General features: G+C 48.9%; 1 protein-coding gene across 1 annotated transcript in view; it reads right to left on the minus strand.

Annotated features, from left to right (window-relative positions):
- LOC135828703 (slit homolog 1 protein-like) overlaps nt 1-16,585 on the minus strand; it is an 87,601-nt gene that overhangs the window by 6,267 nt on the left and 64,749 nt on the right. Inside the window, exon 7 of the mRNA XM_065341126.1 lies at nt 1,954-2,076. Coding sequence (XP_065197198.1) covers nt 1,954-2,076 — 123 coding nt within the window. The remainder of the gene's footprint in view (nt 1-1,953; nt 2,077-16,585) is intronic.

Below are 16,585 nucleotides of genomic sequence, written 5' to 3' on the forward strand. Positions count from 1 at the left end.
TGAAACACTGTGTACACTACATGTATGTCGGTGTGTCTGTGGGTCTTGAGTGTGCACAAACGATCTTATTCCTCGTATTACTAATAGATTATTGTCCCCACCGTCACCTGTTCACAGGTCTTTGAGTGGATTGATTTTCATTGAGCATCACATTCGTTGAGAACTTGGTAGTTGTGTGCTCCCATGCATCATTACGGTAATAAGCGTATCCTTGTGCTATCTATTTGTTGCAGGTGTGCTGATCTTCAAAAGCTTGCGGAACTGAGTGCTGCTGAACATTTGCATGGCCATGAGCAATGGTGAATCTTTCTATTGCACTCTCAGCATGTGCTAGTATTATGCTGACCACTGCACCATGTTACTCTCTTACACAACTATGTGTATGTAAACGTGCGTGTACCCGTCCCCGTAAGCATTCGTTTCGTATAATTATTTGTTATCCCTCTTGACTTTACGTGTAAATGGGTGGACGTTTGCATGGCTGTTGGAGTTGCGTGTGTATTGTGTCTCTACTCTTTTATTGGTGTTTTCTTGGCGTTCTATAAGTTTGTGTGTGTGTGTGTGTGTGTGTGTGTGTGTGTGTGTGTGTGTGTGTGTGTGTGTGTGTGTGTGTGTGTGTGTGTGTGTGCGCGCAATAGTTTGAAAACAAATAATTGATCCTGGGCTCTACATTATTCTCTTTCGATTCTTGTTTTTTTCTAGGTATTTTCTTGGCGTTGTGTGGGTGTGAACATGTGTGTGTGTGCGTGCACAATAATTTGGCAACACTGCATGATTGAGATATTGTAATTTGCAGCGTCTGCGTAGAGACCACTTGATTTGAGGATGGTGTTTGTAGGGTTTTTCATGTAGTGAAGTGGCTGCAGTGGCGCCTCAATACATATTTTTTATCTTGAGAAGTGAATGATGTAAAGGATAAGGGAGAGGCCGTTTTCTGGTTAATATTCACTGCTTACAGCAGATCCTATGTCTAATTTCGAACTCGATAGGGTATGCCTAATTGGCTGGACTTTATACAGGGAGTGTTGTCCACATAAAGACTCTTTAATCTTTATAGTTGATTTCAAAATTTGGACTCCGTACAGTTGATTTTGGACCAATGGACTCTATATAGGGGTGAAGCCATTTGGCTGGACTCTATACAGGGAGTGATGTCCATCTAAACTGAGCTCACAGTTGATTCCAATTTTGGACTCTGTACTGTGGATTTTGGACCAATGGACTCTATATAGGGGTTGGACATCATATAGGGGCTGGACGCTCTACTGAGTCCAACATATTCATACTCAATCTGTGGACAGCTACCTGTTTCGATCTCATTTGATATCGTAGGCGGCGAAAATAGAAATCGAGTGGTGAGTTGTGACATGGAAAAATGTGCGCACAAGTTATGGGATCCAGTCCACGAACCGAACCATATTTTGAACAGTCAGACTTGCACAATCTAGCACCAAACTGACCATGAGCATTGAAACATCCCACGGCAAGGAAGTGGGAATGTGCAAGCTTGACTGTTAAAAAATACCTTTAGTCAGTCGATGGCTCTTGTAGCATGAGGTCTCCTACTCATCGGTCCAGGGAAGTTCTGGGTAACTTTTCGTGTATCTTATGGCTTGTTTGTATGGGTATGTTGGGTTCTCACTGGGTTTCCGATGGGGGCAGTGCTTTCCGGAGGTAAGACCCAACAAAAGCGGGGGCCAGATTTTAGCTTTTACTGTTTTCTGATGATTGCTTGGGGGTGAAACTCGAAGATAACACACAGTAATCATTTCCTTCCTTTTGTGGGTAGGTCTGTCTGTACAGCCTGGAGCCTTTCTGTTTCAGAGGTCCAATAGAGTGAATCATCCGATGCTGCAAAGGCACTTCATGAGAGGGATAAACAACTAGACAGAGGAACAGTTGGGGCGACATACATACCGCTTGACCAACACACATTGTCAGTGAGCGGCATACCTGTACATTGTCCGCCGTCTCCATAGTAACCAGCGTTGCAAGTGCATGTGAAGTTGCCAACCGTATCATTACACATGGCATTGTAATGACATGCATGATTCCCACGAACACATTCGTCAATATCTACAGAAAGACAAAAAAAAGCAGCCAGCAGTCAATGATGTGGTAACTGTTGCACGTTGAAACACGGCAATATCTTGGTTAATCATTGTTGCCATTGTCACCATCTGAGTTATGCACCCAATGATGGCAAATTTGCCAAACAGCGCCTCCTTCTGCAAGCTAAAATGTTTGCTCTGTAGTACAATTTTTTCTTTCGCAAAGTCATGAGTCGTGGAGACTGCTCCACCTTACGCAGCCACAAAAACTGCAACCTAGCACAATTTGGAAAAACACGTAGCTATAATGTTTTGGATCCGAAATTCACGCTGGAGCCTATTCGGGCATGTGCTTTGCCTGGGTAAGGACACGCCAGCACGATTGAGCATGGAACGATACTTTCAGGCACCCGAGGGGAGGTACCTTGGGAGGCCGAGGGTGACACTGCCAATAAAGCTCCACACCGATCTGTCCCAGACGGACAATGGACAGCTGCGGAGTGCCGAGGACTTGCACCGTTTCACATATGCATTGTTCTTCCCTGCTGAGCTTGCCCCCCACTGAATAGATGTAGTATTATCACCTTTTGTTTCGCTCTTTTTCACCTTCGTTCACTTTTATTTGTCCATATAAGATTAGTTCAAGTAGTTCCCATTCCATTGTTACGTAGATTCACTGATGATTGTAACAAGAAAAGAGTTCTGAACGAATCCTCGCTTTCCCTTCCTTGTGTGCCTTGCGATAATCGTACAACATTTTACACATACATGTCGACATATATGAAATGCTTACTGTGCAATTAGTTGTCTTTGTAGCTAGTAAAGGCCTCTTTTTACGGGCAAACAGAATACAATTGACAGTGGCATGGCGAATGATTAGAACACAACACCAAAAAATGAAAACAATTGTATGTTTGAAACTCGGGTATTGAGCCAATAATAAAAGTAGAAAGGAAAAGGACATATGGAAACGAGTTAAGAGTAACTCTCCACCACTGTAACTTGATACTTTATACAGTCAGTCAAATCGCCTACTGGTCTCGTCATCGTCCAGTGACAATCGACATTCTTTGTTCCGTTGGGACTGTGGCTTTTGCTCGTTTTCGTTGCGCTTGCCTTCCCCTCTTTGGTCTTCCCATAACCTTGAACCTTCCAAGTTGGAAGGCTGTCGGTTAGCGCTACGGAGATGTGTTGAAGCTAGGTGTCAGGACGTCGAATGTCTCAGTACTCTGTCAGTTTTGTGCCTAGTTGTTGCACTTTCTGACTGTATAATATAGTATCTAGTTACAGTGGTGGAGAGTTACTCTTAACTCGTTTCCATATGTCCTTTTCCTTTCTACAATGGTATGTGTGAAAAAACGCAAAAAACGAGAAACAAAAAAACAAACAAAAAACACCAAAACAACCCCAAAAAAGCCCCAAAAAACAGGAAAATACAAGGGCACTGTTCTGCCCACCATCGTCTCCAAAACCTCACAGCCGGCCCTCCGAGATTGCCAACTCTCGCAATGCATTCACAGGACGGTGATATGACGATGGAGCACCGCGGATGCACATGATCGCCGACCGCAATAATGCAAACGCAAGTCGACACCGGACATATGTCATTGTCTGGGCATACAACTTCGTGTCCTTACTCCAAATGAGGCCACACAGGCGCTTAACAAATCTGGAGCACTCTGGCGCACAACAACCGACCGTGGTGAAAACTAGTGGAGTAAATGTCCCACGGTCCACATTGATGATATGCTCAACATACTGCAGCTTCTTCTTCCTCTCATGCTCCGCCAACAGTTTGTCGAGAGGTTTGGTGGCATAGGACGGAGCATCGGGATGAAAAACCCGGACATCCAGGACAGCATTCTGTGCCCTGGTCCACAGCCCTCGAGCCCGGATATCAGCGCGAGCATCGTTGGCGGTGATAGTTGAGGCTGCCAGAAACACCTCTCCCGAAACCGGAGCAAGCTGAGGCTCGACAGCGACATCCGAGCAAACTTCAGTAAGTAAGTCGGCAAGAATATCGCGAACTTCATTGTGCCGAATGGTGGGGACACCACCAGTAGGGCAATACATGGCATGGGCCGGACTAAACGGTTGGCCACAAGAGCAGGTAGTAGGCACATCAACGAATGCCCAGTCATACCGCAACGCCACCGCATCCCTGGAATCTCCCTTCGACAGATGATATCCAAGTTCTCTGATAGGCAGTGTGTTGAGCCAGCTAGAGACACCTCGGGAGGACAAATGCTCCAAACGACGCGCCATATCCGCCGACGCCGACTGCCGCAGCTGGCGGAACTCAGCCTCACTTGCTGTGCCGCGTTGTCTGGCAAAATCCTTCTTGGCTGTCATAGCATCTTGCCGAACACGTTCCGGTGCTTGCTTGGTCCATGATGTGTTGTTCTGTTGCAGAATTTCACTAACCTTGGCTGCTGTCATTGCTCTGGAAGTGTCGCGCCCTGTCCCGCTCATGCTGTGAAAGTGTGGAATGGCCATTCCCCCGAAACGAGTCGGCAGCCTGAGCATCACCAAATCCTCCGTGGTGAATGCATCTCGACCAGTTGCAGCCGGCAAGAACTCAGTTTCGATTACCTTGTCCAACGCTGATACTCCGTCCTCCGGAATGGGAACCGTACAAAAGAGGTAGACCCAACGACCTCGCAGGCCATGAGTCAAAGCTGCATAAGCCGCGTGAGGCTCTGTGCTGGCAAACTTTGCTTATGTGCGTAGCTCCTTGCACCAATCATCAACCCTCTCCCTCACTTGGCTGGCAACATCATCAGGCTCCCCGATGTATGAGCCCAGATATTTAGTGCTGCCGGTGACAATGCGGACACCGGTGCCTTCAAACAGATGTGAAGCCTCCTCCTCCAATCCGGGCTTCACTAGAAGTAGGGTTTTGTCCGGATTGGTGAAATATCCATACAGGCGACCGTGTTCCTGGATTGTTGTCCACCAGTCTCGAATCGCTCTCATCCTGCCAGCACCACTGGAGTCATCTGCATACCAAATCTGCTTAACGGCGTCGTGTTGCTGCTGCATATGCCGAATGATGGGGAGTGTGGCCAATGCATAAAATGCCAGGGACAGCGGGTCTCCCTGGGTAGTACCCTCCTTTGACGAAATCTCCCCGCCACCAGCCACAAACAGACGTGCCTCCGACTGATAGGGGTTTAGAAGAATGGTGGATAGTGCTGGACAGAGGCGCTGAACGTTATGCAGAGCTGCCTGTCGGTTTATGCTGTTGAATGCGTTACTGGCATCCACCAACAGCACTCCCTCAGTGGACGATTCGTTGTAGATGTCTTTCATGGCATGCACTGCTGCTTCAATGCCACCTGGTGATCCAGCGCATTTCTGAAGATGTCCGCAGGCTGCCTCCATGTCAGTGGAAGCAATGCGCAGAATAGCCTTCAATACTATCCGCCTAAGCACCTCGCCCACGCCAATAGGGCGTACGCCAGGCTGCTTGTCAAGGGCGATCAGCCGGCAAGACAGTAACGGCACCAGGCCTTCAGCGGGAAGAACACGGGTAGCAAGAAGACGAGAGAGGTCAGCAATAGCCTGGCACAGACTGGTTGATGCCCCCTTAAAAGAGGAGCACATCCGCCGCCAACATGCTGAGTCCATCCCAGACGGACCTGCAGATCCCTCCAAGTGCATCGCCACGGATTTCAGAAACTCAGCAGTGAGGCCATCGAGACGTAGGCCTTCAACACCGGGGGCATCCCCAGGCAGCATGGCTTCAGAAGGTGGTAGCCGAGCCTCCGGATGCTTGTCCAGTAATGCCTCTTTGACAGGAAAAGAGGAACCATCCCGGAGAGGTACGGTATCTTTGATGTTCAGCACACCACCCACTTCACCACGTCTGACTGGATCCAGGCATCTAAGTGCATCATGCACACGGCCCTGGCACATGAGGTCGGAGAAGTGGCGAGCCTCATCTTCCTCACCTCGCTTGCGGCCTCCCTTACGAGGCCGAAACAGCAAGTCTTGCATGCAGCGGCCTTCGCTCATTAATGACGTCAAATTCCCCGCTTGCCACTATGCCATTCGCCGCTGCAAATGCAGAGTATTCTCCTTTGGTTTGCTATGGCTACGGGTGGACTGCAACATCAGGGAAGGAAGCACGGAGAACCGGTAGAGAGCGATGCAGTCAGTGCCAGCAGAGTCAGTGAACCATCGAAGCTCTGCAACTAATAGAGTGACAAAAGCATTGCCAATGGACCCCGTCAGGATACGAAAGAACTGCTTCCGCCACTGAACGATCTCATCATAGCACGACGTTATGGACAGTTGTCCCTGATCCTCTCGCCCGATGCCCTGCACTGGTAGTATCTCCTGTTCATCTCCAGGAGTAGGAGGAAATCGAGAGTTGGCGCTCTCCTGAGCGGGACTAGACTCAGCATTGTCCTGGTTCACCGCCAAGTGTACTGGAGGCGCTGTAGGAACCAGCGGTGGCATGTCCTGGCTTTTTGTGTTGGCTGGTGAAGATGATGGTGCCGCTGCTAAAGACGCATCCCCGGCTCCAGCGCGAGTTCGACGTTGAGTGGAAATCTCACTTGGGTAAACTCTTCTCAACCAGGCAGGGGGTTGATCGCGCCAATCCACGCTTGGGTGAAGGTCGGCGCCAGACCTAGTTGCGCTGTGTACAGGACCATCCTGACTGGCAGCCTGAGATGTAATGCCGTTGACAACTACACCATCCACCTGGCTGTGGGTAACGCGAGTTCCGGAACTACATGTAGCGCCGTCACCCACACCAGTGCTGTGGCCACAGGACACCCCAGCCCCAACGCCTGGAGTGCTATTGTTGTCTTTGTAGCTATAATAATAATAATTTTAATAATAATTTCAAATGGTGAACGGTACTATTCGGCCAATAAAATGTAAAGAACTCTTTCTCTCCTCTCCTCCATGCGCTCTCACAGCCGACTCACTGCTACCCTCCGTAGCCATTACACACACCAACCAAGAAGGGGTTGCAGGTAGATACTGAAATTCCTCCTGACAGCTGTTTCGCTGTTTTGCTGGAGAATTGTAACTTCTCATTCTCACACTTTGCCCGTAATCTTGCGCCCATGTTTTGTAGTATAAATCTGACCATCTCCACCTGATATCATTCTATTCAATATCACTTTCTCTGATGAGCCTTATGAAGGCGCAACAGCTGTCAGGAGGAATTTCAGTATCTACCTGCAACCCTTTCTTGGTTGGTGTGTGTAATGGCTACCGAGGGTAGCAGTGAGTCGGCTGTGAGAGCGCATGGAGGAGAGGAGAGGAAGAGTTCTTTAACCCTTTGGAGTCCGTAACTTTCTTGCTTCCGCAGAATTTGTGGCAGTCACGAAAATGCGCACTTCCAACATAACTTTGGTTCTACTTCACCGATTTTGAAGATCTTGGGCTCGTTGGAAAGCTCTTGATGAGAGGAATACAATGAGCCCAAACTCGCCAAGAGAACTATTCATTGTCCGCCACAACGCGGCTCAAACGCGAGTCCAGCTCCAGATCTGAGACGAAATCGGTCTCCTGTAGCCATTTCACTGAATCTAGCTCGGAACTGCTCACATTTTTTCGAGTAGAAGCTTACCTTGCCGTGACTTCGCGCCGCGCCGGTCCTGGCACGTGCCGCCTGTCGTGAAGCTGGGAAAATCCCATTTTTCACGCACTGCTGACTCGCAGCACGCAGCGCAGAAATTTCGAACTGTTTGATCGCTCGCCGCTCACTAAAACTTCATCACAGAGACTTCGTACCTGTTCGAGGCGATAGCTGAGAGTTTTCTCTACCATCTAGACCCTTCGATTGTTGAATTTGGTCAAGATTTGGCCGAGAACCGAAAGTTTGACTGCGCCCACATGCATACAAAATGCCCATGGTTCGGAATCGAACCATGGACTCCAAAGGGTTAATAATAATAATAATCTGAAGTCTGAAGAAAACGTTGAACGGTCTCTGCTTGGATGACGACTACACCATAGCTCAGTGGTTAGAGCATCGCTGGCTACAAGCGAGGGTCCCTGGTTCGAGTCCTGGTGGTGACAGTCAATTTTTTCTTCAGACTTTTCCCGTTTGTCTCTTTCCCTCAAACCAGTTAATATTTTATGACTTGGGGCTCCCCGCGTGCTAGTTTGTACGTGAAGTGTGTGGGTTACAGTGAGGGCTGCGTCCCACCCGCCTGTGTGGATTCACAGGAAGTGTGAGTTACGAAGTCTGAAGAAAACGTTGAACGGTCTCTGCTTGGATGACGACTACACCATAGCTCAGTGGTTAGAGCATCGCTGGCTACAAGCGAGGGTCCCTGGTTCGAGTCCTGGTGGTGACAGTCAATTTTTTCTTCAGACTTTTCCCGTTTGTCTCTTTCCCTCAAACCAGTTAATATTTTATGACTTGGGGCTCCCCGCGTGCTAGTTTGTACGTGAAGTGTGTGGGTTACAGTGAGGGCTGCGTCCCACCCGCCTGTGTGGATTCACAGGAAGTGTGAGTTACGAAGTCTGAAGAAAACGTTGAACGGTCTCTGCTTGGATGACGACTACACCATAGCTCAGTGGTTAGAGCATCGCTGGCTACAAGCGAGGGTCCCTGGTTCGAGTCCTGGTGGTGACAGTCAATTTTTTCTTCAGACTTTTCCCGTTTGTCTCTTTCCCTCAAACCAGTTAATATTTTATGACTTGGGGCTCCCCGCGTGCTAGTTTGTACGTGAAGTGTGTGGGTTACAGTGAGGGCTGCGTCCCACCCGCCTGTGTGGATTCACAGGAAGTGTGAGTTACGAAGTCTGAAGAAAACGTTGAACGGTCTCTGCTTGGATGACGACTACACCATAGCTCAGTGGTTAGAGCATCGCTGGCTACAAGCGAGGGTCCCTGGTTCGAGTCCTGGTGGTGACAGTCAATTTTTTCTTCAGACTTTTCCCGTTTGTCTCTTTCCCTCAAACCAGTTAATATTTTATGACTTGGGGCTCCCCGCGTGCTAGTTTGTACGTGAAGTGTGTGGGTTACAGTGAGGGCTGCGTCCCACCCGCCTGTGTGGATTCACAGGAAGTGTGAGTTACGAAGTCTGAAGAAAACGTTGAACGGTCTCTGCTTGGATGACGACTACACCATAGCTCAGTGGTTAGAGCATCGCTGGCTGCAAGCGAGGGTCCCTGGTTCGAGTCCTGGTGGTGACAGTCAATTTTTTCTTCAGACTTTTCCCGTTTGTCTCTTTCCCTCAAACCAGTTAATATTTTATGACTTGGGGCTCCCCGCGTGCTAGTTTGTACGTGAAGTGTGTGGGTTACAGTGAGGGCTGCGTCCCACCCGCCTGTGTGGATTCACAGGAAGTGTGAGTTACGAAGTCTGAAGAAAACGTTGAACGGTCTCTGCTTGGATGACGACTACACCATAGCTCAGTGGTTAGAGCATCGCTGGCTACAAGCGAGGGTCCCTGGTTCGAGTCCTGGTGGTGACAGTCAATTTTTTCTTCAGACTTTTCCCGTTTGTCTCTTTCCCTCAAACCAGTTAATATTTTATGACTTGGGGCTCCCCGCGTGCTAGTTTGTACGTGAAGTGTGTGGGTTACAGTGAGGGCTGCGTCCCACCCGCCTGTGTGGATTCACAGGAAGTGTGAGTTACGAAGTCTGAAGAAAACGTTGAACGGTCTCTGCTTGGATGACGACTACACCATAGCTCAGTGGTTAGAGCATCGCTGGCTACAAGCGAGGGTCCCTGGTTCGAGTCCTGGTGGTGACAGTCAATTTTTTCTTCAGACTTTTCCCGTTTGTCTCTTTCCCTCAAACCAGTTAATATTTTATGACTTGGGGCTCCCCGCGTGCTAGTTTGTACGTGAAGTGTGTGGGTTACAGTGAGGGCTGCGTCCCACCCGCCTGTGTGGATTCACAGGAAGTGTGAGTTACGAAGTCTGAAGAAAACGTTGAACGGTCTCTGCTTGGATGACGACTACACCATAGCTCAGTGGTTAGAGCATCGCTGGCTACAAGCGAGGGTCCCTGGTTCGAGTCCTGGTGGTGACAGTCAATTTTTTCTTCAGACTTTTCCCGTTTGTCTCTTTCCCTCAAACCAGTTAATATTTTATGACTTGGGGCTCCCCGCGTGCTAGTTTGTACGTGAAGTGTGTGGGTTACAGTGAGGGCTGCGTCCCACCCGCCTGTGTGGATTCACAGGAAGTGTGAGTTACGAAGTCTGAAGAAAACGTTGAACGGTCTCTGCTTGGATGACGACTACACCATAGCTCAGTGGTTAGAGCATCGCTGGCTACAAGCGAGGGTCCCTGGTTCGAGTCCTGGTGGTGACAGTCAATTTTTTCTTCAGACTTTTCCCGTTTGTCTCTTTCCCTCAAACCAGTTAATATTTTATGACTTGGGGCTCCCCGCGTGCTAGTTTGTACGTGAAGTGTGTGGGTTACAGTGAGGGCTGCGTCCCACCCGCCTGTGTGGATTCACAGGAAGTGTGAGTTACGAAGTCTGAAGAAAACGTTGAACGGTCTCTGCTTGGATGACGACTACACCATAGCTCAGTGGTTAGAGCATCGCTGGCTACAAGCGAGGGTCCCTGGTTCGAGTCCTGGTGGTGACAGTCAATTTTTTCTTCAGACTTTTCCCGTTTGTCTCTTTCCCTCAAACCAGTTAATATTTTATGACTTGGGGCTCCCCGCGTGCTAGTTTGTACGTGAAGTGTGTGGGTTACAGTGAGGGCTGCGTCCCACCCGCCTGTGTGGATTCACAGGAAGTGTGAGTTACGAAGTCTGAAGAAAACGTTGAACGGTCTCTGCTTGGATGACGACTACACCATAGCTCAGTGGTTAGAGCATCGCTGGCTGCAAGCGAGGGTCCCTGGTTCGAGTCCTGGTGGTGACAGTCAATTTTTTCTTCAGACTTTTCCCGTTTGTCTCTTTCCCTCAAACCAGTTAATATTTTATGACTTGGGGCTCCCCGCGTGCTAGTTTGTACGTGAAGTGTGTGGGTTACAGTGAGGGCTGCGTCCCACCCGCCTGTGTGGATTCACAGGAAGTGTGAGTTACGAAGTCTGAAGAAAACGTTGAACGGTCTCTGCTTGGATGACGACTACACCATAGCTCAGTGGTTAGAGCATCGCTGGCTACAAGCGAGGGTCCCTGGTTCGAGTCCTGGTGGTGACAGTCAATTTTTTCTTCAGACTTTTCCCGTTTGTCTCTTTCCCTCAAACCAGTTAATATTTTATGACTTGGGGCTCCCCGCGTGCTAGTTTGTACGTGAAGTGTGTGGGTTACAGTGAGGGCTGCGTCCCACCCGCCTGTGTGGATTCACAGGAAGTGTGAGTTACGAAGTCTGAAGAAAACGTTGAACGGTCTCTGCTTGGATGACGACTACACCATAGCTCAGTGGTTAGAGCATCGCTGGCTACAAGCGAGGGTCCCTGGTTCGAGTCCTGGTGGTGACAGTCAATTTTTTCTTCAGACTTTTCCCGTTTGTCTCTTTCCCTCAAACCAGTTAATATTTTATGACTTGGGGCTCCCCGCGTGCTAGTTTGTACGTGAAGTGTGTGGGTTACAGTGAGGGCTGCGTCCCACCCGCCTGTGTGGATTCACAGGAAGTGTGAGTTACGAAGTCTGAAGAAAACGTTGAACGGTCTCTGCTTGGATGACGACTACACCATAGCTCAGTGGTTAGAGCATCGCTGGCTACAAGCGAGGGTCCCTGGTTCGAGTCCTGGTGGTGACAGTCAATTTTTTCTTCAGACTTTTCCCGTTTGTCTCTTTCCCTCAAACCAGTTAATATTTTATGACTTGGGGCTCCCCGCGTGCTAGTTTGTACGTGAAGTGTGTGGGTTACAGTGAGGGCTGCGTCCCACCCGCCTGTGTGGATTCACAGGAAGTGTGAGTTACGAAGTCTGAAGAAAACGTTGAACGGTCTCTGCTTGGATGACGACTACACCATAGCTCAGTGGTTAGAGCATCGCTGGCTACAAGCGAGGGTCCCTGGTTCGAGTCCTGGTGGTGACAGTCAATTTTTTCTTCAGACTTTTCCCGTTTGTCTCTTTCCCTCAAACCAGTTAATATTTTATGACTTGGGGCTCCCCGCGTGCTAGTTTGTACGTGAAGTGTGTGGGTTACAGTGAGGGCTGCGTCCCACCCGCCTGTGTGGATTCACAGGAAGTGTGAGTTACGAAGTCTGAAGAAAACGTTGAACGGTCTCTGCTTGGATGACGACTACACCATAGCTCAGTGGTTAGAGCATCGCTGGCTGCAAGCGAGGGTCCCTGGTTCGAGTCCTGGTGGTGACAGTCAATTTTTTCTTCAGACTTTTCCCGTTTGTCTCTTTCCCTCAAACCAGTTAATATTTTATGACTTGGGGCTCCCCGCGTGCTAGTTTGTACGTGAAGTGTGTGGGTTACAGTGAGGGCTGCGTCCCACCCGCCTGTGTGGATTCACAGGAAGTGTGAGTTACGAAGTCTGAAGAAAACGTTGAACGGTCTCTGCTTGGATGACGACTACACCATAGCTCAGTGGTTAGAGCATCGCTGGCTACAAGCGAGGGTCCCTGGTTCGAGTCCTGGTGGTGACAGTCAATTTTTTCTTCAGACTTTTCCCGTTTGTCTCTTTCCCTCAAACCAGTTAATATTTTATGACTTGGGGCTCCCCGCGTGCTAGTTTGTACGTGAAGTGTGTGGGTTACAGTGAGGGCTGCGTCCCACCCGCCTGTGTGGATTCACAGGAAGTGTGAGTTACGAAGTCTGAAGAAAACGTTGAACGGTCTCTGCTTGGATGACGACTACACCATAGCTCAGTGGTTAGAGCATCGCTGGCTACAAGCGAGGGTCCCTGGTTCGAGTCCTGGTGGTGACAGTCAATTTTTTCTTCAGACTTTTCCCGTTTGTCTCTTTCCCTCAAACCAGTTAATATTTTATGACTTGGGGCTCCCCGCGTGCTAGTTTGTACGTGAAGTGTGTGGGTTACAGTGAGGGCTGCGTCCCACCCGCCTGTGTGGATTCACAGGAAGTGTGAGTTACGAAGTCTGAAGAAAACGTTGAACGGTCTCTGCTTGGATGACGACTACACCATAGCTCAGTGGTTAGAGCATCGCTGGCTACAAGCGAGGGTCCCTGGTTCGAGTCCTGGTGGTGACAGTCAATTTTTTCTTCAGACTTTTCCCGTTTGTCTCTTTCCCTCAAACCAGTTAATATTTTATGACTTGGGGCTCCCCGCGTGCTAGTTTGTACGTGAAGTGTGTGGGTTACAGTGAGGGCTGCGTCCCACCCGCCTGTGTGGATTCACAGGAAGTGTGAGTTACGAAGTCTGAAGAAAACGTTGAACGGTCTCTGCTTGGATGACGACTACACCATAGCTCAGTGGTTAGAGCATCGCTGGCTACAAGCGAGGGTCCCTGGTTCGAGTCCTGGTGGTGACAGTCAATTTTTTCTTCAGACTTTTCCCGTTTGTCTCTTTCCCTCAAACCAGTTAATATTTTATGACTTGGGGCTCCCCGCGTGCTAGTTTGTACGTGAAGTGTGTGGGTTACAGTGAGGGCTGCGTCCCACCCGCCTGTGTGGATTCACAGGAAGTGTGAGTTACGAAGTCTGAAGAAAACGTTGAACGGTCTCTGCTTGGATGACGACTACACCATAGCTCAGTGGTTAGAGCATCGCTGGCTACAAGCGAGGGTCCCTGGTTCGAGTCCTGGTGGTGACAGTCAATTTTTTCTTCAGACTTTTCCCGTTTGTCTCTTTCCCTCAAACCAGTTAATATTTTATGACTTGGGGCTCCCCGCGTGCTAGTTTGTACGTGAAGTGTGTGGGTTACAGTGAGGGCTGCGTCCCACCCGCCTGTGTGGATTCACAGGAAGTGTGAGTTACGAAGTCTGAAGAAAACGTTGAACGGTCTCTGCTTGGATGACGACTACACCATAGCTCAGTGGTTAGAGCATCGCTGGCTGCAAGCGAGGGTCCCTGGTTCGAGTCCTGGTGGTGACAGTCAATTTTTTCTTCAGACTTTTCCCGTTTGTCTCTTTCCCTCAAACCAGTTAATATTTTATGACTTGGGGCTCCCCGCGTGCTAGTTTGTACGTGAAGTGTGTGGGTTACAGTGAGGGCTGCGTCCCACCCGCCTGTGTGGATTCACAGGAAGTGTGAGTTACGAAGTCTGAAGAAAACGTTGAACGGTCTCTGCTTGGATGACGACTACACCATAGCTCAGTGGTTAGAGCATCGCTGGCTACAAGCGAGGGTCCCTGGTTCGAGTCCTGGTGGTGACAGTCAATTTTTTCTTCAGACTTTTCCCGTTTGTCTCTTTCCCTCAAACCAGTTAATATTTTATGACTTGGGGCTCCCCGCGTGCTAGTTTGTACGTGAAGTGTGTGGGTTACAGTGAGGGCTGCGTCCCACCCGCCTGTGTGGATTCACAGGAAGTGTGAGTTACGAAGTCTGAAGAAAACGTTGAACGGTCTCTGCTTGGATGACGACTACACCATAGCTCAGTGGTTAGAGCATCGCTGGCTACAAGCGAGGGTCCCTGGTTCGAGTCCTGGTGGTGACAGTCAATTTTTTCTTCAGACTTTTCCCGTTTGTCTCTTTCCCTCAAACCAGTTAATATTTTATGACTTGGGGCTCCCCGCGTGCTAGTTTGTACGTGAAGTGTGTGGGTTACAGTGAGGGCTGCGTCCCACCCGCCTGTGTGGATTCACAGGAAGTGTGAGTTACGAAGTCTGAAGAAAACGTTGAACGGTCTCTGCTTGGATGACGACTACACCATAGCTCAGTGGTTAGAGCATCGCTGGCTACAAGCGAGGGTCCCTGGTTCGAGTCCTGGTGGTGACAGTCAATTTTTTCTTCAGACTTTTCCCGTTTGTCTCTTTCCCTCAAACCAGTTAATATTTTATGACTTGGGGCTCCCCGCGTGCTAGTTTGTACGTGAAGTGTGTGGGTTACAGTGAGGGCTGCGTCCCACCCGCCTGTGTGGATTCACAGGAAGTGTGAGTTACGAAGTCTGAAGAAAACGTTGAACGGTCTCTGCTTGGATGACGACTACACCATAGCTCAGTGGTTAGAGCATCGCTGGCTACAAGCGAGGGTCCCTGGTTCGAGTCCTGGTGGTGACAGTCAATTTTTTCTTCAGACTTTTCCCGTTTGTCTCTTTCCCTCAAACCAGTTAATATTTTATGACTTGGGGCTCCCCGCGTGCTAGTTTGTACGTGAAGTGTGTGGGTTACAGTGAGGGCTGCGTCCCACCCGCCTGTGTGGATTCACAGGAAGTGTGAGTTACGAAGTCTGAAGAAAACGTTGAACGGTCTCTGCTTGGATGACGACTACACCATAGCTCAGTGGTTAGAGCATCGCTGGCTACAAGCGAGGGTCCCTGGTTCGAGTCCTGGTGGTGACAGTCAATTTTTTCTTCAGACTTTTCCCGTTTGTCTCTTTCCCTCAAACCAGTTAATAAATAATAATAATAATATTAATAATAATAGTATTTGATAACCGCAATCAGTAATACAAGCTGGATCGACATTTGGGTACACTTTATTCATATAATGTAAAACTTTGGAGACAATGTGCAATAAAACGATGAAAATGTGAAGAAATGGTGTAGAGAAAATGAGGATTCAAACAAGTTTTCGTACAACACTCATCAGGAATCTTCGTTGTACTAAAGGACAATGAAAACAAAATTGAACTATTATAGAAAATATTAGTTAGAGAAATAACACTAAGAACAACAGCAGTGAAATTTACAAGTGTGAATTTTATCAATGAAGGCGAGAACAATAACGAATGTGTGTACTAACACTAAATTTGCAACTGAAAAATGAACAAAGAAGAGAAAGGTACAGAGTGATAACAAACAACAGCAGTACATTACAGACCCACCCTGCATATCAGCAGCTCCCACACCATCACCAACAATGCAATATACAGCAACCACAACTAATCTACCATCCAAGCCCACTATTGAAAGACCAAGACGATCAACAGCCAACTACAACAGAAGCTACGCACTCAATGGACAAGGGCGCAAGGAGGGACGTGACAGCAGGGTGACGGCCGAGTCCCGTTCAATGGACCAAGTCAGGCGGGATAACAGAGAGAGCGGAGAGGAAGCGGATGATGGGACGTACGGCGAAGGGAGCAATGAGTCGGAGAGCGACGATTGTAGTGATCGTGAGAGTGCCGGTGAGAGTGTTAGTGGTGTGCGTAGGTTTCGTGGTAGCAAGTCTTCAGTGTACAATCATCTGTTGGCCAGTCCTGATTGTTGCAATTCGTATTCCGACTCTTCTTTCACTGTATTGTGCCGTGGTCGTCATTGTTATGGACTACAGTTAAAAGTGTTGGAAGCTATCTATCAGCGTCTGTACAAGCCTAATTTGTGTGTACAGAAGGATAGTATAATTGGGTTGAAACTGTTCAAGTGAAGTGTCATGTTTTGTGCGGCCAAGCTTGGCCGTTAATTTTCTAGGTGTAATGTACTGCTGTTTCCGAGAGCAGCCCCACCAGCAGACACCACATCGGAAGGGGAAACGACAGTACACGTCACTTGTCAAGGTACCGTACTTAAATGACCAGCTTGCAAG

This window comes from Sycon ciliatum, chromosome 12, assembly GCF_964019385.1.
Source record: "Sycon ciliatum chromosome 12, ocSycCili1.1, whole genome shotgun sequence".
Lineage (NCBI taxonomy): Eukaryota > Metazoa > Porifera > Calcarea > Leucosolenida > Sycettidae > Sycon > Sycon ciliatum.